This window comes from Vidua chalybeata, chromosome 29 (assembly GCF_026979565.1).
Source record: "Vidua chalybeata isolate OUT-0048 chromosome 29, bVidCha1 merged haplotype, whole genome shotgun sequence".
NCBI classification, from domain to species: Eukaryota; Metazoa; Chordata; class Aves; order Passeriformes; family Viduidae; genus Vidua; species Vidua chalybeata.
This window is the reverse complement of record NC_071558.1, coordinates 1,306,813-1,321,812: the sequence shown is the minus strand read 5'-3', so window position 1 is coordinate 1,321,812 and position 15,000 is coordinate 1,306,813. Positions and strand designations below refer to the sequence as shown.

Sequence of the window (15,000 nt, the reverse complement as noted above, 5' to 3'; positions counted from 1 at the left end):
GGGGTTTTCTGTGGAATTCTTGGGGTTTTCCATGGGGTTCCTGGGGTTTTCTGTGGAGTTATTGGGGTTTTCCATGGGATTCCTGGGGATTTCTGTGCAGTTCCTGGGGTTTTAGGTGGAATTATTGGGGTTTTCCATGGGATTCCAGGGGTTTTAGGTGGAGTTCCTGGGGTTTTCTGTGGAATTCTTGGGGTTTTCCATGGGATTCCTGGGGTTTTCTGTGGAATTCTTGGGGTTTTCCATGGGGTTCCTGGGGTTTTCTGTGGAATTCTTGGGGTTTTCCATGGGGTTCCTGGGGTTTTCTGTGGAATTCTTGGGGTTTTCCATGGGATTCCTGGGCGCGGGCTCGGTGCCGCTGGAAATCCGCTTCCTGCACCGGCCCAGCGCCGCCCAGGGCTTCGTGGGCTGCGCCCTCAGCGGCCACGTCCAGCGCTTCCACAGGAACGCGGTGAATTCCCGGGATTTGGGGCTTTTTATGTCCAGTTCCTGGGGTTTTCTGTGGAATTCTTGGGGTTTTCCATGGGATTCCTGGGGTTTTCTGTGGAGTTATTGGGGTTTTCCATGGGGTTCCTGGGGTTTTCTGTGGAATTCTTGATGTTTTCCTGTGGAATTCCTGGGGTTTTAGGTGGAATTATTGGGATTTTAGGTGGAGTTCCTGGGGTTTTAGTTGGAATTATTGGGTTTTTCCAGTGGAATTCTTGGGGGTTTAGGTGGAATTATTGGGGTTTTACATGGGATTCCTGGGGTTTTAGGTGGAATTATTGGGGTTTTAGGTGGAGTTCCTGGGATTTTCTGTAGAATTCTTGATGTTTTTCTGTGGAATTCCTGGGGTTTTAGGTGGAATTATTGGGGTTTTAGGTGGAGTTCCTGGGGTTTTATTTGGAATTATTGGGGTTTTCCGGTGGAATTCTTGGGGTTTTAGGTGGAGTTACCGGCGTTTTAGGTGGAGTTCCTGTGGTTTTAGGTGGAATTCCCGGGGTTTTAGGTGGAGTTATTCCCGGGATTTTCCCCGGATTTGGAATTCTTGGGGTTTTCCATGGGATTCCTGGGGTTTTCTGTGGAATTCTTGGGGTTTTCCATGGGGTTCCTGGGGTTTTCTGTGGAATTCTTGGGGTTTTCCATGGGATTCCTGGGGATTTCTGTGCAGTTCCTGGGGTTTTAGGTGGAATTATTGGGGTTTTCCATGGGATTCCAGGGGTTTTAGGTGGAGTTCCTGGGGTTTTCTGTGGAATTCTTGGGGTTTTCCATGGGATTCCTGGGGTTTTCTGTGGAATTCTTGGGGTTTTCCATGGGGTTCCTGGGGTTTTCTGTGGAATTCTTGGGGTTTTCCTGTGGAATTCCTGGGGTTTTAGGTGGAATTATTGGGATTTTAGGTGGAGTTCCTGGGGTTTTAGTTGGAATTATTGGGTTTTTCCAGTGGAATTCTTGGGGGTTTAGGTGGAATTATTGGGGTTTTACATGGGATTCCTGGGGTTTTGTGCAGAGTTCCTGGGGTTTTCTGTGGAATTCTTGGGGTTTTCCATGGGATTCCTGGGCGCGGGCTCGGTGCCGCTGGAAATCCGCTTCCTGCACCGGCCCAGCGCCGCCCAGGGCTTCGTGGGCTGCGCCCTCAGCGGCCACGTCCAGCGCTTCCACAGGAACGCGGTGAATTCCCGGGATTTGGGGAAAAAATGCAGGAATTGGGGCTTTTTACCTGCGGTTCCTGGGGTTTTCTGTGGAGTTATTGGGGTTTTCCATGGGGTTCCTGGGGTTTTCTGTGGAGTTATTGGGGTTTCCCATGGGATTCCTGGGGTTTTAGGTGGAGTTCCTGGGGTTTTCTGTGGAATTCTTGATGTTTTCCTGTGGAATTCCTGGGTATTTAGCTGGGAGTTCCTGGGGTTTTAGGTGGAATTATTGGGGTTTTAGGTGGAATTATTGGGGTTTTAGGTGGAATTATTGGGGTTTTCCATGGGATTCCTGGGGTTTTAGGTGTAATTCCTGGGGGTTTAGGTGGAGTTCCTGGGGTTTTCTGTGGAATTTCTGGGGTTTTAGGTGGAGTTCCTGGGGTTTTATTTGGAATTATTGGGGTTTTCCTGTGGAATTCCTGGGGTTTTAGGTGGAGTTCCTGGGGTTTTAGCTGGAGTTCCTGGGGTTTTAGGTGGAATTATTGGGGTTTTAGGTGGAGTTCCTGGGATTTTCTGTAGAATTCTTGATGTTTTCCTGTGGAATTCCTGGGGTTTTAGGTGGAATTATTGGGGTTTTAGGTGGAGTTCCTGGGGTTTTATTTGGAATTATTGGGGTTTTCCGGTGGAATTCTTGGGGTTTTAGGTGGAGTTACCGGCGTTTTAGGTGGAGTTCCTGTGGTTTTAGGTGGAATTCCCGGGGTTTTAGGTGGAGTTATTCCCGGGATTTTCTGTGGAATTCTTGGGGTTTTCCATGGGATTCCTGGGGTTTTCTGTGGAATTCTTGGGGTTTTCCATGGGGTTCCTGGGGTTTTCTGTGGAATTCTTGGGGTTTTCCATGGGATTCCTGGGGATTTCTGTGCAGTTCCTGGGGTTTTAGGTGGAATTATTGGGGTTTTCCATGGGATTCCAGGGGTTTTAGGTGGAGTTCCTGGGTTTTCTGTGGAATTCTTGGGGTTTTCCATGGGGTTCCTGGGGTTTTCTGTGGAATTCTTGGGGTTTTCCATGGGATTCCTGGGCGCGGGCTCGGTGCCGCTGGAAATCCGCTTCCTGCACCGGCCCAGCGCCGCCCAGGGCTTCGTGGGCTGCGCCCTCAGCGGCCACGTCCAGCGCTTCCACAGGAACGCGGTGAATTCCCGGGATTTGGGGCTTTTTATGTCCAGTTCCTGGGGTTTTCTGTGGAATTCTTGGGGTTTTCCATGGGGTTCCTGGGGTTTTCTGTGGAGTTATTGGGGTTTTAGGTGGAATTATTGGGGTTTTAGGTGGAGTTCCTGGGATTTTCTGTGGAATTCTTGATGTTTTCCTGTGGAATTCCTGAGGATTTAGGTGGAATTCTTGAGGTTTTAGGTGGAACTATTGGGGTTTTCCCGTAGAATTCCTGTGGTTTTCTGTGGAATTCTTGGGGTTTTAAGTGGAGTTCCTGGGGTTTTCCGTGGAGTTATTGGGGTATTAGGTGGAATTATTGGAGTTTTCCCGTGGAATTCCTGGGGGTTTAGCTGGAATTATTGGGGTTTTAGGTGGAATTCCTGGGGTTTTATGTGGAGTTCCTGGGGTTTTAGCTGGAATTCTTGGGGTTTTCCATGGGATTCCTGGGGTTTTAGGTAGAATTCCTGGGGTTTTAGGTGGAATTCCTGGGGTTTTCTGTGGAATTCTTGGGGTTTTCCATGGGATTCCTGGGGTTTTCTGTGGAATTCTTGGGGTTTTCCATGGGATTCCTGGGGTTTTCTGTGGAATTCTTGGGGTTTTCCATGGGATTCCTGGGGTTTTCTGTGGAGTTATTGGGGTTTTAGGTGGAATTATTGGGATTTTAGGTGCAGTTCCTGGGATTTTCTGTGGAATTCTTGATGTTTTCCTGTGGAATTCCTGGGGTTTTAGGTGGAATTATTGGGGTTTTCCATGGGATTCCTGGGGTTTTAGATGCAGTTCCTGGGATTTTCTGTGGAATTCTTGATGTTTTCCATGGAATTCCTGGGGTTTTCGGTGGAGTTCCTGGGGTTTTAGGTGGAATTCATGGAGTTTTAGGTGGAATTATTGGGGTTTTAGGTGGAGTTCCTGGGTTTTAGGTGCAATTATTGAGGTTTTCCCGTGGAGTTCCTGGGGTTTTCCATGGAATTCCTGTGGTTTTATGTGGAATCTCCGAGGTTTTATCACCGTGGGATTGTCGGATGGGGTGGATATTCCGCATATTTCGGGAGTTTTGGGAGAATAATTCCATATTTTCCGTCGCTCAGGAAGGAAAATGGGAAGCAGAGAAGGTGATTGAGGTGCCCAACAAGAAAGTCCAGGGATGGCTCCTCCCGGAAATGCCAGGTCAGTGGGAGAAATTTGGGAAGAATTTGGGAATTTCCTACGGATCCGGAGCGGATTTTGGTGGAATTCTCTCCTTAAATGGCAAAAAATTCCAAATGTTGGGTTTTTTTTTTTGAGGCAGAATTTTGGGATGAGCAAAGGACCCCGGAGTGGGGGGTGGGATTTTCCAGGAAAATCCTTGGAATTTGAGCCTGGATTTGCTCAGGAATGATCCTGGGAATGTTGGAGAGCCTTGGAACAATTCCCGAGGTTGATGTTCCGCGGAAATCCTCGGAATTCTCATCTGAATTGGCTCCAGCCTTTTCTCCTCTCCATAAAATCCCTGGAATTTGGCTCTGGATTTCCTCAGGAATTCTAAGAATTCCCTCAGGAATAATTCCTGATGTTGATGTTCCTCCAAACTCCCTCCCAATCCCATTTTTCGGCGTTTCCACGTGGGAACTTGGGGGGGGGGTTTTTTGGGGATTTTCTTTGCTCCCATTCCCTGATTTTCCTCTGGAATTCCCTCGGGAAGGGCTGATCACGGATATCCTGATTTCCCTGGACGACAGATTCCTGTATTTCAGCAACTGGCTCCACGGGGACGTGCGGCAGTACGACATCTCCGATCCCAAAAATCCCAAACTGGTGGGGCAGGTGAGGGAAAAATTCCCAAGAAACCAAATTCCCACAGTTTTGAAGGGATTCGTTCCCATTTTCCATGGAATTTTTTTTTTTTTTTCCCCATGGTTTTCCAGGTTTTTCTGGGAGGCAGCATCTCCAAAGGGGGAGCTGTGACCGTGCTGGAAGATCAGGAATTGCAGGATCAGCCGGAGCCCTGCGTGATCCAGGTGAAGATTCCCAAACTTTTTCCCCCCTCCCCCGATTCTTCCCAGATTTTTTGGAAATTCCCAACATCCAAAAATCCCTCCTGTGGTTGTTCCCACCTGGATTTTTTTCATCCCTGAAATCCCAATTTTCCCCTCAGGGAAAAAAAAATTGTGGAATTATGAAATTTGGGGAAATATTCCCGGATTTCCCACTTCAACTACGAATTGTTGTTTTTTCCGTGGAAAATTCTTTCCGTGGAAAGAATTCCGTGGAAGAATTTCCGGAAATTTTTTCCGTGGAAAATTGTTGTAATTCCGTGGATGGGGAATTAAAAAAATCTCTTGGACACCCCCCAGGGGCGAGGAAATTCTGGAATTTTCACCCCTGGAATTCTTGGAAAATCTTTTGGGGAGAGGTGAGGATGGGACGAAAAGAAGCAGAAAAGGGAATTCCTGCCAAAAATTGGGAAAAAAAACTTGGATTTGATGATTCCCACGGGGTTTTCCCAACCTGAAATAACTCCAGAATCCTCTGAAAAAAAAAATTCCCGGAAAATTCCCAAGTCTCCATCCTTTATTCCCTGGCTCGTCTCCAAGCGCTGCAGTGCGGCAGGAACGCCCAAAAGCGAGCAGTTCCCATTCCCAAACATTCCCAAACATTCCCGGAATTCCAGGGGCTCACAGCCAGATGTGGGAGGTGCAGTTCCCATTCCCAAACATTCCCAAACATTCCCAAACATTCCCAAACATTCCCGGAATTCCAGGGGCTCACAGCCGGGTGTCAGAGGTGCAGTTCCCATTCCCAAATATTCCCAAACATTCCCAAACATTCCCGGAATTCCCGGAATTCCAGGGGCTCACAGCCGGGTGTCAGAGGTGCAGTTCCCATTCCCAAATATTCCCAAACATTCCCAAACATTCCCGGAATTCCAGGGGCTCACAGCCAGGTGTCAGAGGTTGCTGTTCCCATTCCCAAACATTCCCAAACATTCCCGGAATTCCCGGAATTCCTGTGGGATCACAGCCGGGTGTCAGAGGTGCAGTTCCCATTCCCAAACATTCCCAAACATTCCCAAACATTCCCAAACATTCCCAAACATTCCAGGAATTCCCAGAATTCCAGTGGGATCACAGCCAGGTGTCAGAGGTGCAGTTCCCATTCCCAAACATTCCCAAACATTCCCGGAATTCCCGGAATTCCAGTGGGATCACAGCCAGGTGTCAAAGGTGCAGTTCCCATTCCCAAACATTCCCAAACATTCCCGGAATTCCCGGAATTCCAGGGGCTCACAGCCGGGTGTCAGAGGTGCAGTTCCCATTCCCAAATATTCCCAAACATTCCCAAACATTCCCGGAATTCCAGGGGCTCACAGCCAGGTGTCAGAGGTTGCTGTTCCCATTCCCAAACATTCCCAAACATTCCCGGAATTCCCGGAATTCCAGTGGGATCACAGCCAGGTGTCAAAGGTGCAGTTCCCATTCCCAAACATTCCCAAACATTCCCAAACATTCCCAAACATTCCCAAACATTCCAGGAATTCCCAGAATTCCAGTGGGATCACAGCCAGGTGTCAGAGGTGCAGTTCCCATTCCCAAACATTCCCAAACATTCCCGGAATTCCCGGAATTCCAGTGGGATCACAGCCAGGTGTCAAAGGTGCAGTTCCCATTCCCAAACATTCCCAAACATTCCCGGAATTCCCGGAATTCCAGGGGCTCACAGCCAGATGTGGGAGGTGCAGTTCCCATTCCCAAACATTCCCAAACATTCCCAAACATTCCCGGAATTCCAGGGGCTCACAGCCAGGTGTCAGAGGTTGCTGTTCCCATTCCCAAACATTCCCAAACATTCCCAAACATTCCCGGAATTCCAGTGGGATCACAGCCAGGTGTCAGAGGTGCAGTTCCCATTCCCAAATATTCCCAAACATTCCCGGAATTCCCGGAATTCCAGGGGCTCACAGCCGGGTGTCAGAGGTGCAGTTCCCATTCCCAAATATTCCCAAACATTCCCAAACATTCCCGGAATTCCAGTGGGATCACAGCCAGGTGTCAAAGGTGCAGTTCCCATTCCCAAACATTCCCAAATATTCCCAAACATTCCCGGAATTCCAGGGGCTCACAGCCGGGTGTCAGAGGTGCAGTTCCCATTCCCAAACATTCCCAAACATTCCCAAACATTCCCAAACATTCCAGGAATTCCCGGAATTCCAGTGGGATCACAGCCAGGTGTCAGAGGTGCAGTTCCCATTCCCAAACATTCCCAAACATTCCCAAACATTCCCAAACATTCCCGGAATTCCCGGAATTCCAGTGGGATCACAGCCAGGTGTCAGAGGTGCAGTTCCCATTCCCAAACATTCCCAAACATTCCCAAACATTCCCGGAATTCCAGGGGCTCACAGCCGGGTGTCAGAGGTGCAGTTCCCATTCCCAAACATTCCCAAACATTCCCGGAATTCCCGGAATTCCAGGCTCACAGCCGGGTGTCAGAGGTTGCTGTTCCCATTCCCAAACATTCCCAAACATTCCCGGAATTCCTGTGGGATCACAGACAGGTGTCAGAGGTGCAGTTCCCATTCCCAAACATTCCCAAACATTCCTGGAATTCCAGGGGATCACAGCCAGATGTCTGAGGTGCAGTTCCCATTCCCAAACATTCCCAAACATTCCCGGAATTCCCGGAATTCCAGGCTCACAGCCGGGTGTCAGAGGTTGCTGTTCCCATTCCCAAACATTCCCGGAATTCCCGGAATTCCAGGCTCACAGCCGGGTGTCAGAGGTTGCTGTTCCCATTCCCAAACATTCCCGGAATTCCCGGAATTCCAGGCTCACAGCCGGGTGTCAGAGGTTGCTGTTCCCATTCCCAATTATTCCCAAACATTCCCGGAATTCCCGGAATTCCCGGAGTTCCGTGCTCACTGCGGTTTCTCCGGCTGCAGGGGAAGCGGATCCAGGGGGGGCCGCAGATGCTGCAGCTGAGCCTGGACGGGCGGCGCCTCTACGTCAGCACCTCGCTCTTCAGCGCCTGGGACCGGCAGTTCTACCCCGACATGGTGGCGTGAGTATTGATTATCGGTTATTGATTATCGGTTATCGGTTATCGGCTATCGGTTATTGGTTATTGGTTATTGGTCATTGGTCATTGGTTTGGTCAGCACCTCGCTGTTCAGCGCCTGGGACCGGCAGTTCTACCCCGACATGGTGGCGTGAGTATTGATCAGTTATTGATTATTGATTATCGGTTATCGGTTATCGGTTATCGGTTATTGGTTATTGGTTATCGGTTATTGGTCATTGGTTTGGTCAGCACCTCCCTCTTCAGCGCCTGGGACCGGCAGTTCTACCCCGACATGGTGGCGTGAGTATTGATTATCGGTTATTGATTATTGATTATCGGTTATCGGCTATCGGTTATTGGTTATTGGTTATTGGTCATTGGTCATTGGTTTGGTCAGCACCTCGCTGTTCAGCGCCTGGGACCGGCAGTTCTACCCCGACATGGTGGCGTGAGTATTGATCAGTTATTGATTATTGATTATCGGTTATCGGTTATTGGTTATTGGTTATTGGTCATTGGTCATTGGTTTGGTCAGCACCTCGCTGTTCAGCGCCTGGGACCGGCAGTTCTACCCCGACATGGTGGCGTGAGTATTGATCAGTTATCGGTTATCGATTATTGATTATCGGTTATCGGTTATTGGTTATCGGTTATTGGTCATTGGTTATTGGTTATTGGTCATTGGTTTGGTCAGCACCTCCCTCTTCAGCGCCTGGGACCGGCAGTTCTACCCCGACATGGTGGCGTGAGTATTGATCAGTTATCGGTTATCGATTATTGATTATCGGTTATTGGTTATTGGTTATCGGTTATCGGTTATTGGTTATTGGTCATTGGTTTGGTCAGAACCTCGCTGTTCAGCGCCTGGGACCGGCAGTTCTACCCCGACATGGTGGCGTGAGTATTGATCAGTTATCGGTTATTGGTTATTGATTATTGATTATCGGTTATCGGTTATTGGTTATTGGTTATCGGTCATTGGTCATTGGTCATTGGTTTGGTCAGCACCTCCCTCTTCAGCGCCTGGGACCGGCAGTTCTACCCCGACATGGTGGCGTGAGTATTGATCAGTTATTGATTATTGATTATCGGTTATCGGTTATCGGTTATTGGTTATTGGTTATCGGTTATTGGTCATTGGTTTGGTCAGCACCTCGCTCTTCAGCGCCTGGGACCGGCAGTTCTACCCCGACATGGTGGCGTGAGTATTGATCATTGGTTATTGGTTATTGGTTATTGATCTGATGATATTGATTATTGACCAGCACTTCTACCTCGGCCTGATCGCGTGAGTATTGATCGCTGGTTATTGGTTATTGGTTATTGGTTATTGATCACCCAGCTGGTTATTGGTTATTGATCTGATGATATTGACTATTGACTGGCACTTCAACCCCAGCCTGATCGTGTGAGTATTGATTATTGGTTATTGGTTATTGATCTGATATTGGTTATTGACCAGCTGTTCTACCCCGGCCCGATCACGTGAGTATTGATTATTGGTTATTGGTTATTGATCTGATATTGGTTATTGACCAGCTGTTCTACCCCGGCCCAATCACGTGAGTATTGATTATTGGTTATTGGTTATTGATCTGATGATATTGATTATTGACCAGCTGTTCTACCCCGGCCCGATCACGTGAGTATTGATTATTGGTTATTGGTTATTGATCTGATATTGGTTATTGACCAGCTGTTCTACCCCGGCCCGATCGCGTGAGTATTGATTATTGGTTATTGATCTGATGATATTGGTTATTGACCAGCTCTTCTACCCCGGCCCGATCGCGTGAGTATTGATCAGGGGTTGGTTATCATTGGTTACCGGTTACTATTGATTGCTCGTTATTAATTGGTCTTTAATTGGCGATCAATCGATAATTCAGTGGTTGTTAGTTACTGTTAAACGGTAATTAATTGATTATTAATTATTGCAATACTGCCGTTGTTGCACTATTAATGGCTATAATTAGTTTTAACGCTGTTAATTGGCTATCAATGGGTGATTAATTCCGTTGTGATGGCACCGGCCGAGCCCTTCCCAGCGGGAATTCCCGAATTCCCGATCCCGACTTTCCCTTTCCCAGGGAGGGCTCGGTGCTGCTGCAGCTGGACGTGGACACGGAGCGGGGCGGCCTGGCCCCGAATCCCAAATTCCTGCTGGATTTCGGGAAGGAGCCGGGCGGGCCCTGCCTGGCGCACGAGGTGCGCTACCCGGGGGGGGACTGCACCTCCGACATCTGGCTCTGAAAACCGGGAATTCCGGGAATTCCGGGAATGACTGGGAATGATTGGGAATGGGGAACTGCACCTCCGACATCTGGCTCTGAAAACCGGGAATTCCGGGAATTCCGGGAATGATTGGGAATGATTGGGAATGATTGGGAATGGGGAACTGCACCTCCGACATCTGGCTCTGAAAACCGGGAATTCCGGGAATTCCGGGAATGATTGGGAATGATTGGGAATGATTGGGAATGGGGAACTGCACCTCCGACATCTGGCTGTGAGCATCGGGAATTCCGGGAATTCCGGGAATTCTGGGAATGATTGGGAATGATTGGGAATGGGGAACTGCACCTCCGACATCTGGCTCTGAAAACCGGGAATTCCGGGAATTCCGGGAATTCCGGGCATGGGGAACTGCACCTCCGACATCTGGCTCTGAAAACCGGGAATTCCGGGAATTCCGGGAATGACTGGGAATGATTGGGAATGGGGAACTGCACCTCCGACATCTGGCTGTGAGCACCGGGAATTCCGGGAATTCCGGGAATGATTGGGAATGATTGGGAATGGGGAACTGCACCTCCGACATCTGGCTCTGAAAACCGGGAATTCCGGGAATTCCAGGAATGATTGGGAATGATTGGGAATGGGGAACTGCACCTCCGACATCTGGCTGTGAGCACCGGGAATTCCGGGAATGATTGGGAATGGGGACTGCACCTCCGACATCTGGCTCTGAAAACCGGGAATTCCGGGAATTCCGGGAATGATTGGGAATGATTGGGAATGGGGACTGCACCTCCGACATCTGGCTCTGAAAACCGGGAATTCCGGGAATTCCGGGAATGATTGGGAATGATTGGGAATGGGGAACTGCACCTCCGACATCTGGCTCTGAGAACCGGGAATTCCGGGAATCATGGGAATGTCTGGGAATGATTGGGAATGGGGAACTGCACCTCCGACATCTGGCTGTGAGCACCGGGAATTCCGGGAATTCCGGGAATTCTGGGAATGATTGGGAATGATTGGGAATGGGGAACTGCACCTCCGACATCTGGCTCTGAAAACCGGGAATTCCGGGAATTCCGGGAATGATTGGGAATGATTGGGAATGGGGAACTGCACCTCCGACATCTGGCTCTGAAAACCGGGAATTCCGGGAATCATGGGAATGTCTGGGAATGATTGGGAATGGGGACTGCACCTCCGACATCTGGCTCTGAGCACCGGGAATTCCGGGAATTCCGGGAATTCTGGGAATGATTGGGAATGGGGAACTGCACCTCCGACATCTGGCTCTGAAAACCGGGAATTCCAGGAATTCCGGGAATTCCGGGAATGGGGAACTGCACCTCCGACATCTGGCTCTGAAAACCGGGAATTCCGGGAATTCCGGGAATGATTGGGAATGGGGAACTGCACCTCCGACATCTGGCTGTGATCCCACGCGAATTCCAGGAATTCCCGGAATGTTTGGGAATTCCGGGAATGTTTGGGAATGGGAACTGCACCTCCGACATCTGGCTGTGAGCCCATGGGAATGTTTGGGAATTCTGGGAATTCTGGGAATGTTTGGGAATAATTGGGAATGTTTGGGAATGGGGAACTGCACCTCTGACATCCAGCTGTGATCCCACTGGAATTCCGGGAATGTTTGGGAATGGGAACTGCACCTCCGACACCTGGCTGTGGTGATCCAGGGAATTTGGGAATTCCGGGACTGCACCTCCATCATCTGCCGCTGATCCCAGGAAATTCAGGATTTTTCCCATTTCTTTCCCATCCTTTCCTCTCTCCATCATTTTCCCAGGGAATTTTGGGTGCCTGGGGTTTCATCTGCTTCCCAAAATTCCCGTTCCGGATCATCCTCTCCTAAAAATCACCTCTGATATTTCTAATCAAAAATCCCAATAAAATTCTCCTTCCAGCAGTTGAAATTCCCTTTTTTTTTTTTTTTTTTTTAAGGATTATTGGGCATTTTGGGGCTGGGGCAATTCCAGGGATGGGGAATCCATGGAAAAACCCGGGCCAGGGAAGGATTTATCCCAAATATCCCACTTTATTTCTGGGCAAGACCTTTTCCAGGAGCCACCAGGGATAAAAAAACGGGGCGGGGAGGGGGAATAGAGAAAAAAAATAAAATAAAAGGGATAAAAAGGGATGCAAGGGGGATAAAACAGGGATGAAATGGGGATAAAACAGGGATAAAATCCACACCTGGAAGCAAACCCCCGGGAAAAGAACCAGCGCCGGGAATTTCTCCCAGACACTTCCAGCAGTCCCCGCCCGGCCCGGCCCGGCCCCGCTGCCGCCCTCAGCCCCCGCCGCGATTTGATTGTCCCGGGATTTCTCCGGGAATGAGCCTCGGGAAGCTGCGGCTGATGCAGGGAACGACTTTATTGATTGCAGGGAAAGCAGAGCCGGGCGGAGCAGCGCGGGGACGGGGACAGAGGGACAGGGGGACAGGGGGACAGAGGGACAGAGGGACAGGGACAGGGGGACAGGGGGACAGGGGGACAGGGGGACAGGGGGACAGGGGGACAGAGGGACAGGGGGACAGGGGGACAGAGGGACAGAGGGACAGGGGGACAGGGGGACAGGGGGACAGGGGGACAGGGGGACAGGGACAGAGGGACAGGGGGACAGGGGGACAGGGACAGAGGGACAGGGGGACAGAGGGACAGGGACAGAGGGACAGGGGGACAGGGGGACAGGGGGACAGGGGGACAGGGACAGAGGGACAGGGGGACAGGGGGACAGGGACAGAGGGACAGGGGGACAGGGAGGGGACAGGGAGGGGACAGGGGAACAAGGACAGGAACAGGAACAGGGACAGGGACAGGGACAGGGACAGGGAGGGCCGGGAATGGCCCGGGGGAGCCCAAATGCTGAAACCCCCCGGGGCACCGCACAGCCGGAATCCCGCATGGGATCCCAAAGCCCAGAATCACCCGGGGGACACCGAACCCCTCACCCGGGGCACCCCAAAGGCCGAACCCCCCCCGGGAGCCCCAGTCCCGCCGCCGGCGCCCTTTGCCCGGGGCGGCGCTGCCGGGGGGGGACAGCGGCGCTGCCGGGGGGGGACAGCGGCGCTGCCGGGGTCCCTCAGGGCAGGGTCACGGATTTGGAGTCGCCGCCGGGGAAGCGAATCTCGTGCGCCAAGCACGGCCCGTTCGGCTCCTTGCCGAAATCCACCAGGAAGTTCTTGTTCACGGCCAGGCCGCCCCGCTCCGTGTCCACGTCCAGCTGCAGCATCACCGAGCCCTCCCTGCGCGGGGACAGCGGCGGCTCGTGGCGACGGCGACCCCCGGGGCCGCCCGGAGCCCGCCCGGAGCCGCTCCGGACGGCGCCGAGGCAGCGCCCGGGCCCGGGGCCGGCGGGAGGGGCTCGGGGCCGCCTTTGGCTCCCGCGTCCCCAAGCGCGGGCACGAACCCACGGGCGGCAGGGGCTCGGCGCCGCTTTCCCCTCCCCAATTCCCCCTGGGCCGGGCCGGACCCCCTTGGGCCGAGCTCAGCCCGGGCTCCGCTCGAGCCCCAGCGCGCCGGGAGCGGCTCCGGGGCAGCCCCGAGGGGGTCGCGGCCCCTTCCCCACGCCCGCCCGGGCCCGGGCAGCCTTTGGCAGCCGGCAGCGGCTCACTTGATCAGGCTGGGGTAGAACTGCCGGTCCCAGGTGCTGTACAAGGAGTTGGTCACGTAGAGCCGCTTCCCGTCCAGGCTCAGCTGCAGCGAGGCGGGGCCGCCGTACACGCGCTTGCACTGGGACACACGGACTGGGCTTACTGGGGGCACTGGGACACGCGGACTGGGGCACTGGGGGCACTGGGGGCACTGGGACACACGGACTGGGGCACTGGGGGCACTGGGACACACGGACTGGGCTTACTGGGGGCACTGGGACACGCGGACTGGGGCACTGGGGGCACTGGGACACACGGACTGGGGCACTGGGGGCACTGGGACACGCGGACTGGGGCACTGGGACACACGGACTGGGCTTACTGGGGGCACTGGGGGCACTGGGACACACGGACTGGGGGCACTGGGGGCACTGGGGGCACTGGGACACACGGACTGGGGCACTGGGGGCACTGGGGGCACTGGGACACACGGACTGGGCTTACTGGGGGCACTGGGACACACGGACTGGGGGCACTGGGGGCACTGGGGGCACTGGGACACACGGACTGGGGGCACTGGGACACACGGACTGGGGCACTGGGACACACGGACTGGGGGCACTGGGACACACGGACTGGGGGCACTGGGACACACAGACTGGGGCACTGGGGGCACTGGGACACACGGACTGGGCTTCCTGGGGGCACTGGGACACACGGACTGGGGGCACTGGGACACACGGACTGGGGCACTGGGGGCACTGGGGGCACTGGGGGCACTGGGGCTGGATGCCAGCAGGGGCAGTGAAAGCAGGCTCAGGCTCACCCACGCTCAGGTGAGCACACACTCACCCCCACACTCACCCTCACCCCAGGCACACTCAGGTGAGCACACACTCACCCTCACCCTCAGGCTCACCCCAGGCACGCTCAGGTGAGCGCACGCTCACACTCACGCTCAGGTGAACGCACACTCACCCTCACCCCAGGCACGCTCAGGTGAGCGCACACTCACCCCCACACTCACCCTCACCCCAGGCACGCTCCCCCCGGTCCCGCCCGGCTGCCCCGGCCCTGCCGCCCGCTCACCTTGACCACCAGCGGCTCGGGCTGGCACTTGAGCTCCTCGTCCCTGCACACGCTCACGGGGCCCCCTCGCAGGATGCTGCCCCCCACGAACACCTGCAAGGGCCGCGCTGGCACACGAGCGTTCCCCGGCCGCGGCCCCGCCGGCCCCGCTCGGCCCCCCGGGCCCGGCGCTGCCCCTCACCTGCCCCACCAGCCGGGGCTTGCAGTTCCTGGCCAGCT

The 15,000-nt window shown here is 53.2% G+C and overlaps 2 protein-coding genes across 5 annotated transcripts in view; one reads left to right on the top strand and one right to left on the bottom strand.

The window, feature by feature from the left end:
* Positions 1 to 10,309, top strand: part of LOC128801123 (methanethiol oxidase-like) — a 22,160-nt gene extending 11,851 nt beyond the window's left edge. For 3 of the 4 annotated variants that reach the window (XM_053966780.1, XM_053966781.1, XM_053966779.1), the window contains one exon: positions 1 to 463. This exon is cut by the window's left edge and continues 219 nt beyond it. In XM_053966780.1, the coding sequence (XP_053822755.1) occupies positions 1 to 452 (452 nt within the window). In that variant the 3' untranslated portion in view covers positions 453 to 463. Of the gene's footprint in view, positions 464 to 3,892; positions 3,972 to 4,485; positions 4,608 to 4,708; positions 4,802 to 7,722; positions 7,842 to 9,931 lie in introns of those variants that run through there. The other variant, XM_053966783.1, reaches the window with a different exon arrangement.
* A 2,578-nt stretch (positions 10,310 to 12,887) lies between these two features.
* The window catches only part of LOC128801096 (methanethiol oxidase-like), an 8,454-nt gene continuing 6,341 nt past the window's right edge, over positions 12,888 to 15,000 (bottom strand). Inside the window, exons 9-12 of the mRNA XM_053966733.1 lie at positions 14,963 to 15,000; positions 14,782 to 14,874; positions 13,713 to 13,831; positions 12,888 to 13,344 (exon numbers count right to left, since the gene is read on the bottom strand). The exon at positions 14,963 to 15,000 is cut by the window's right edge and continues 84 nt beyond it. Of these exons, the coding sequence (XP_053822708.1) occupies positions 13,182 to 13,344; positions 13,713 to 13,831; positions 14,782 to 14,874; positions 14,963 to 15,000 (413 nt within the window). The 3' untranslated portion in view covers positions 12,888 to 13,181. The remainder of the gene's footprint in view (positions 13,345 to 13,712; positions 13,832 to 14,781; positions 14,875 to 14,962) is intronic.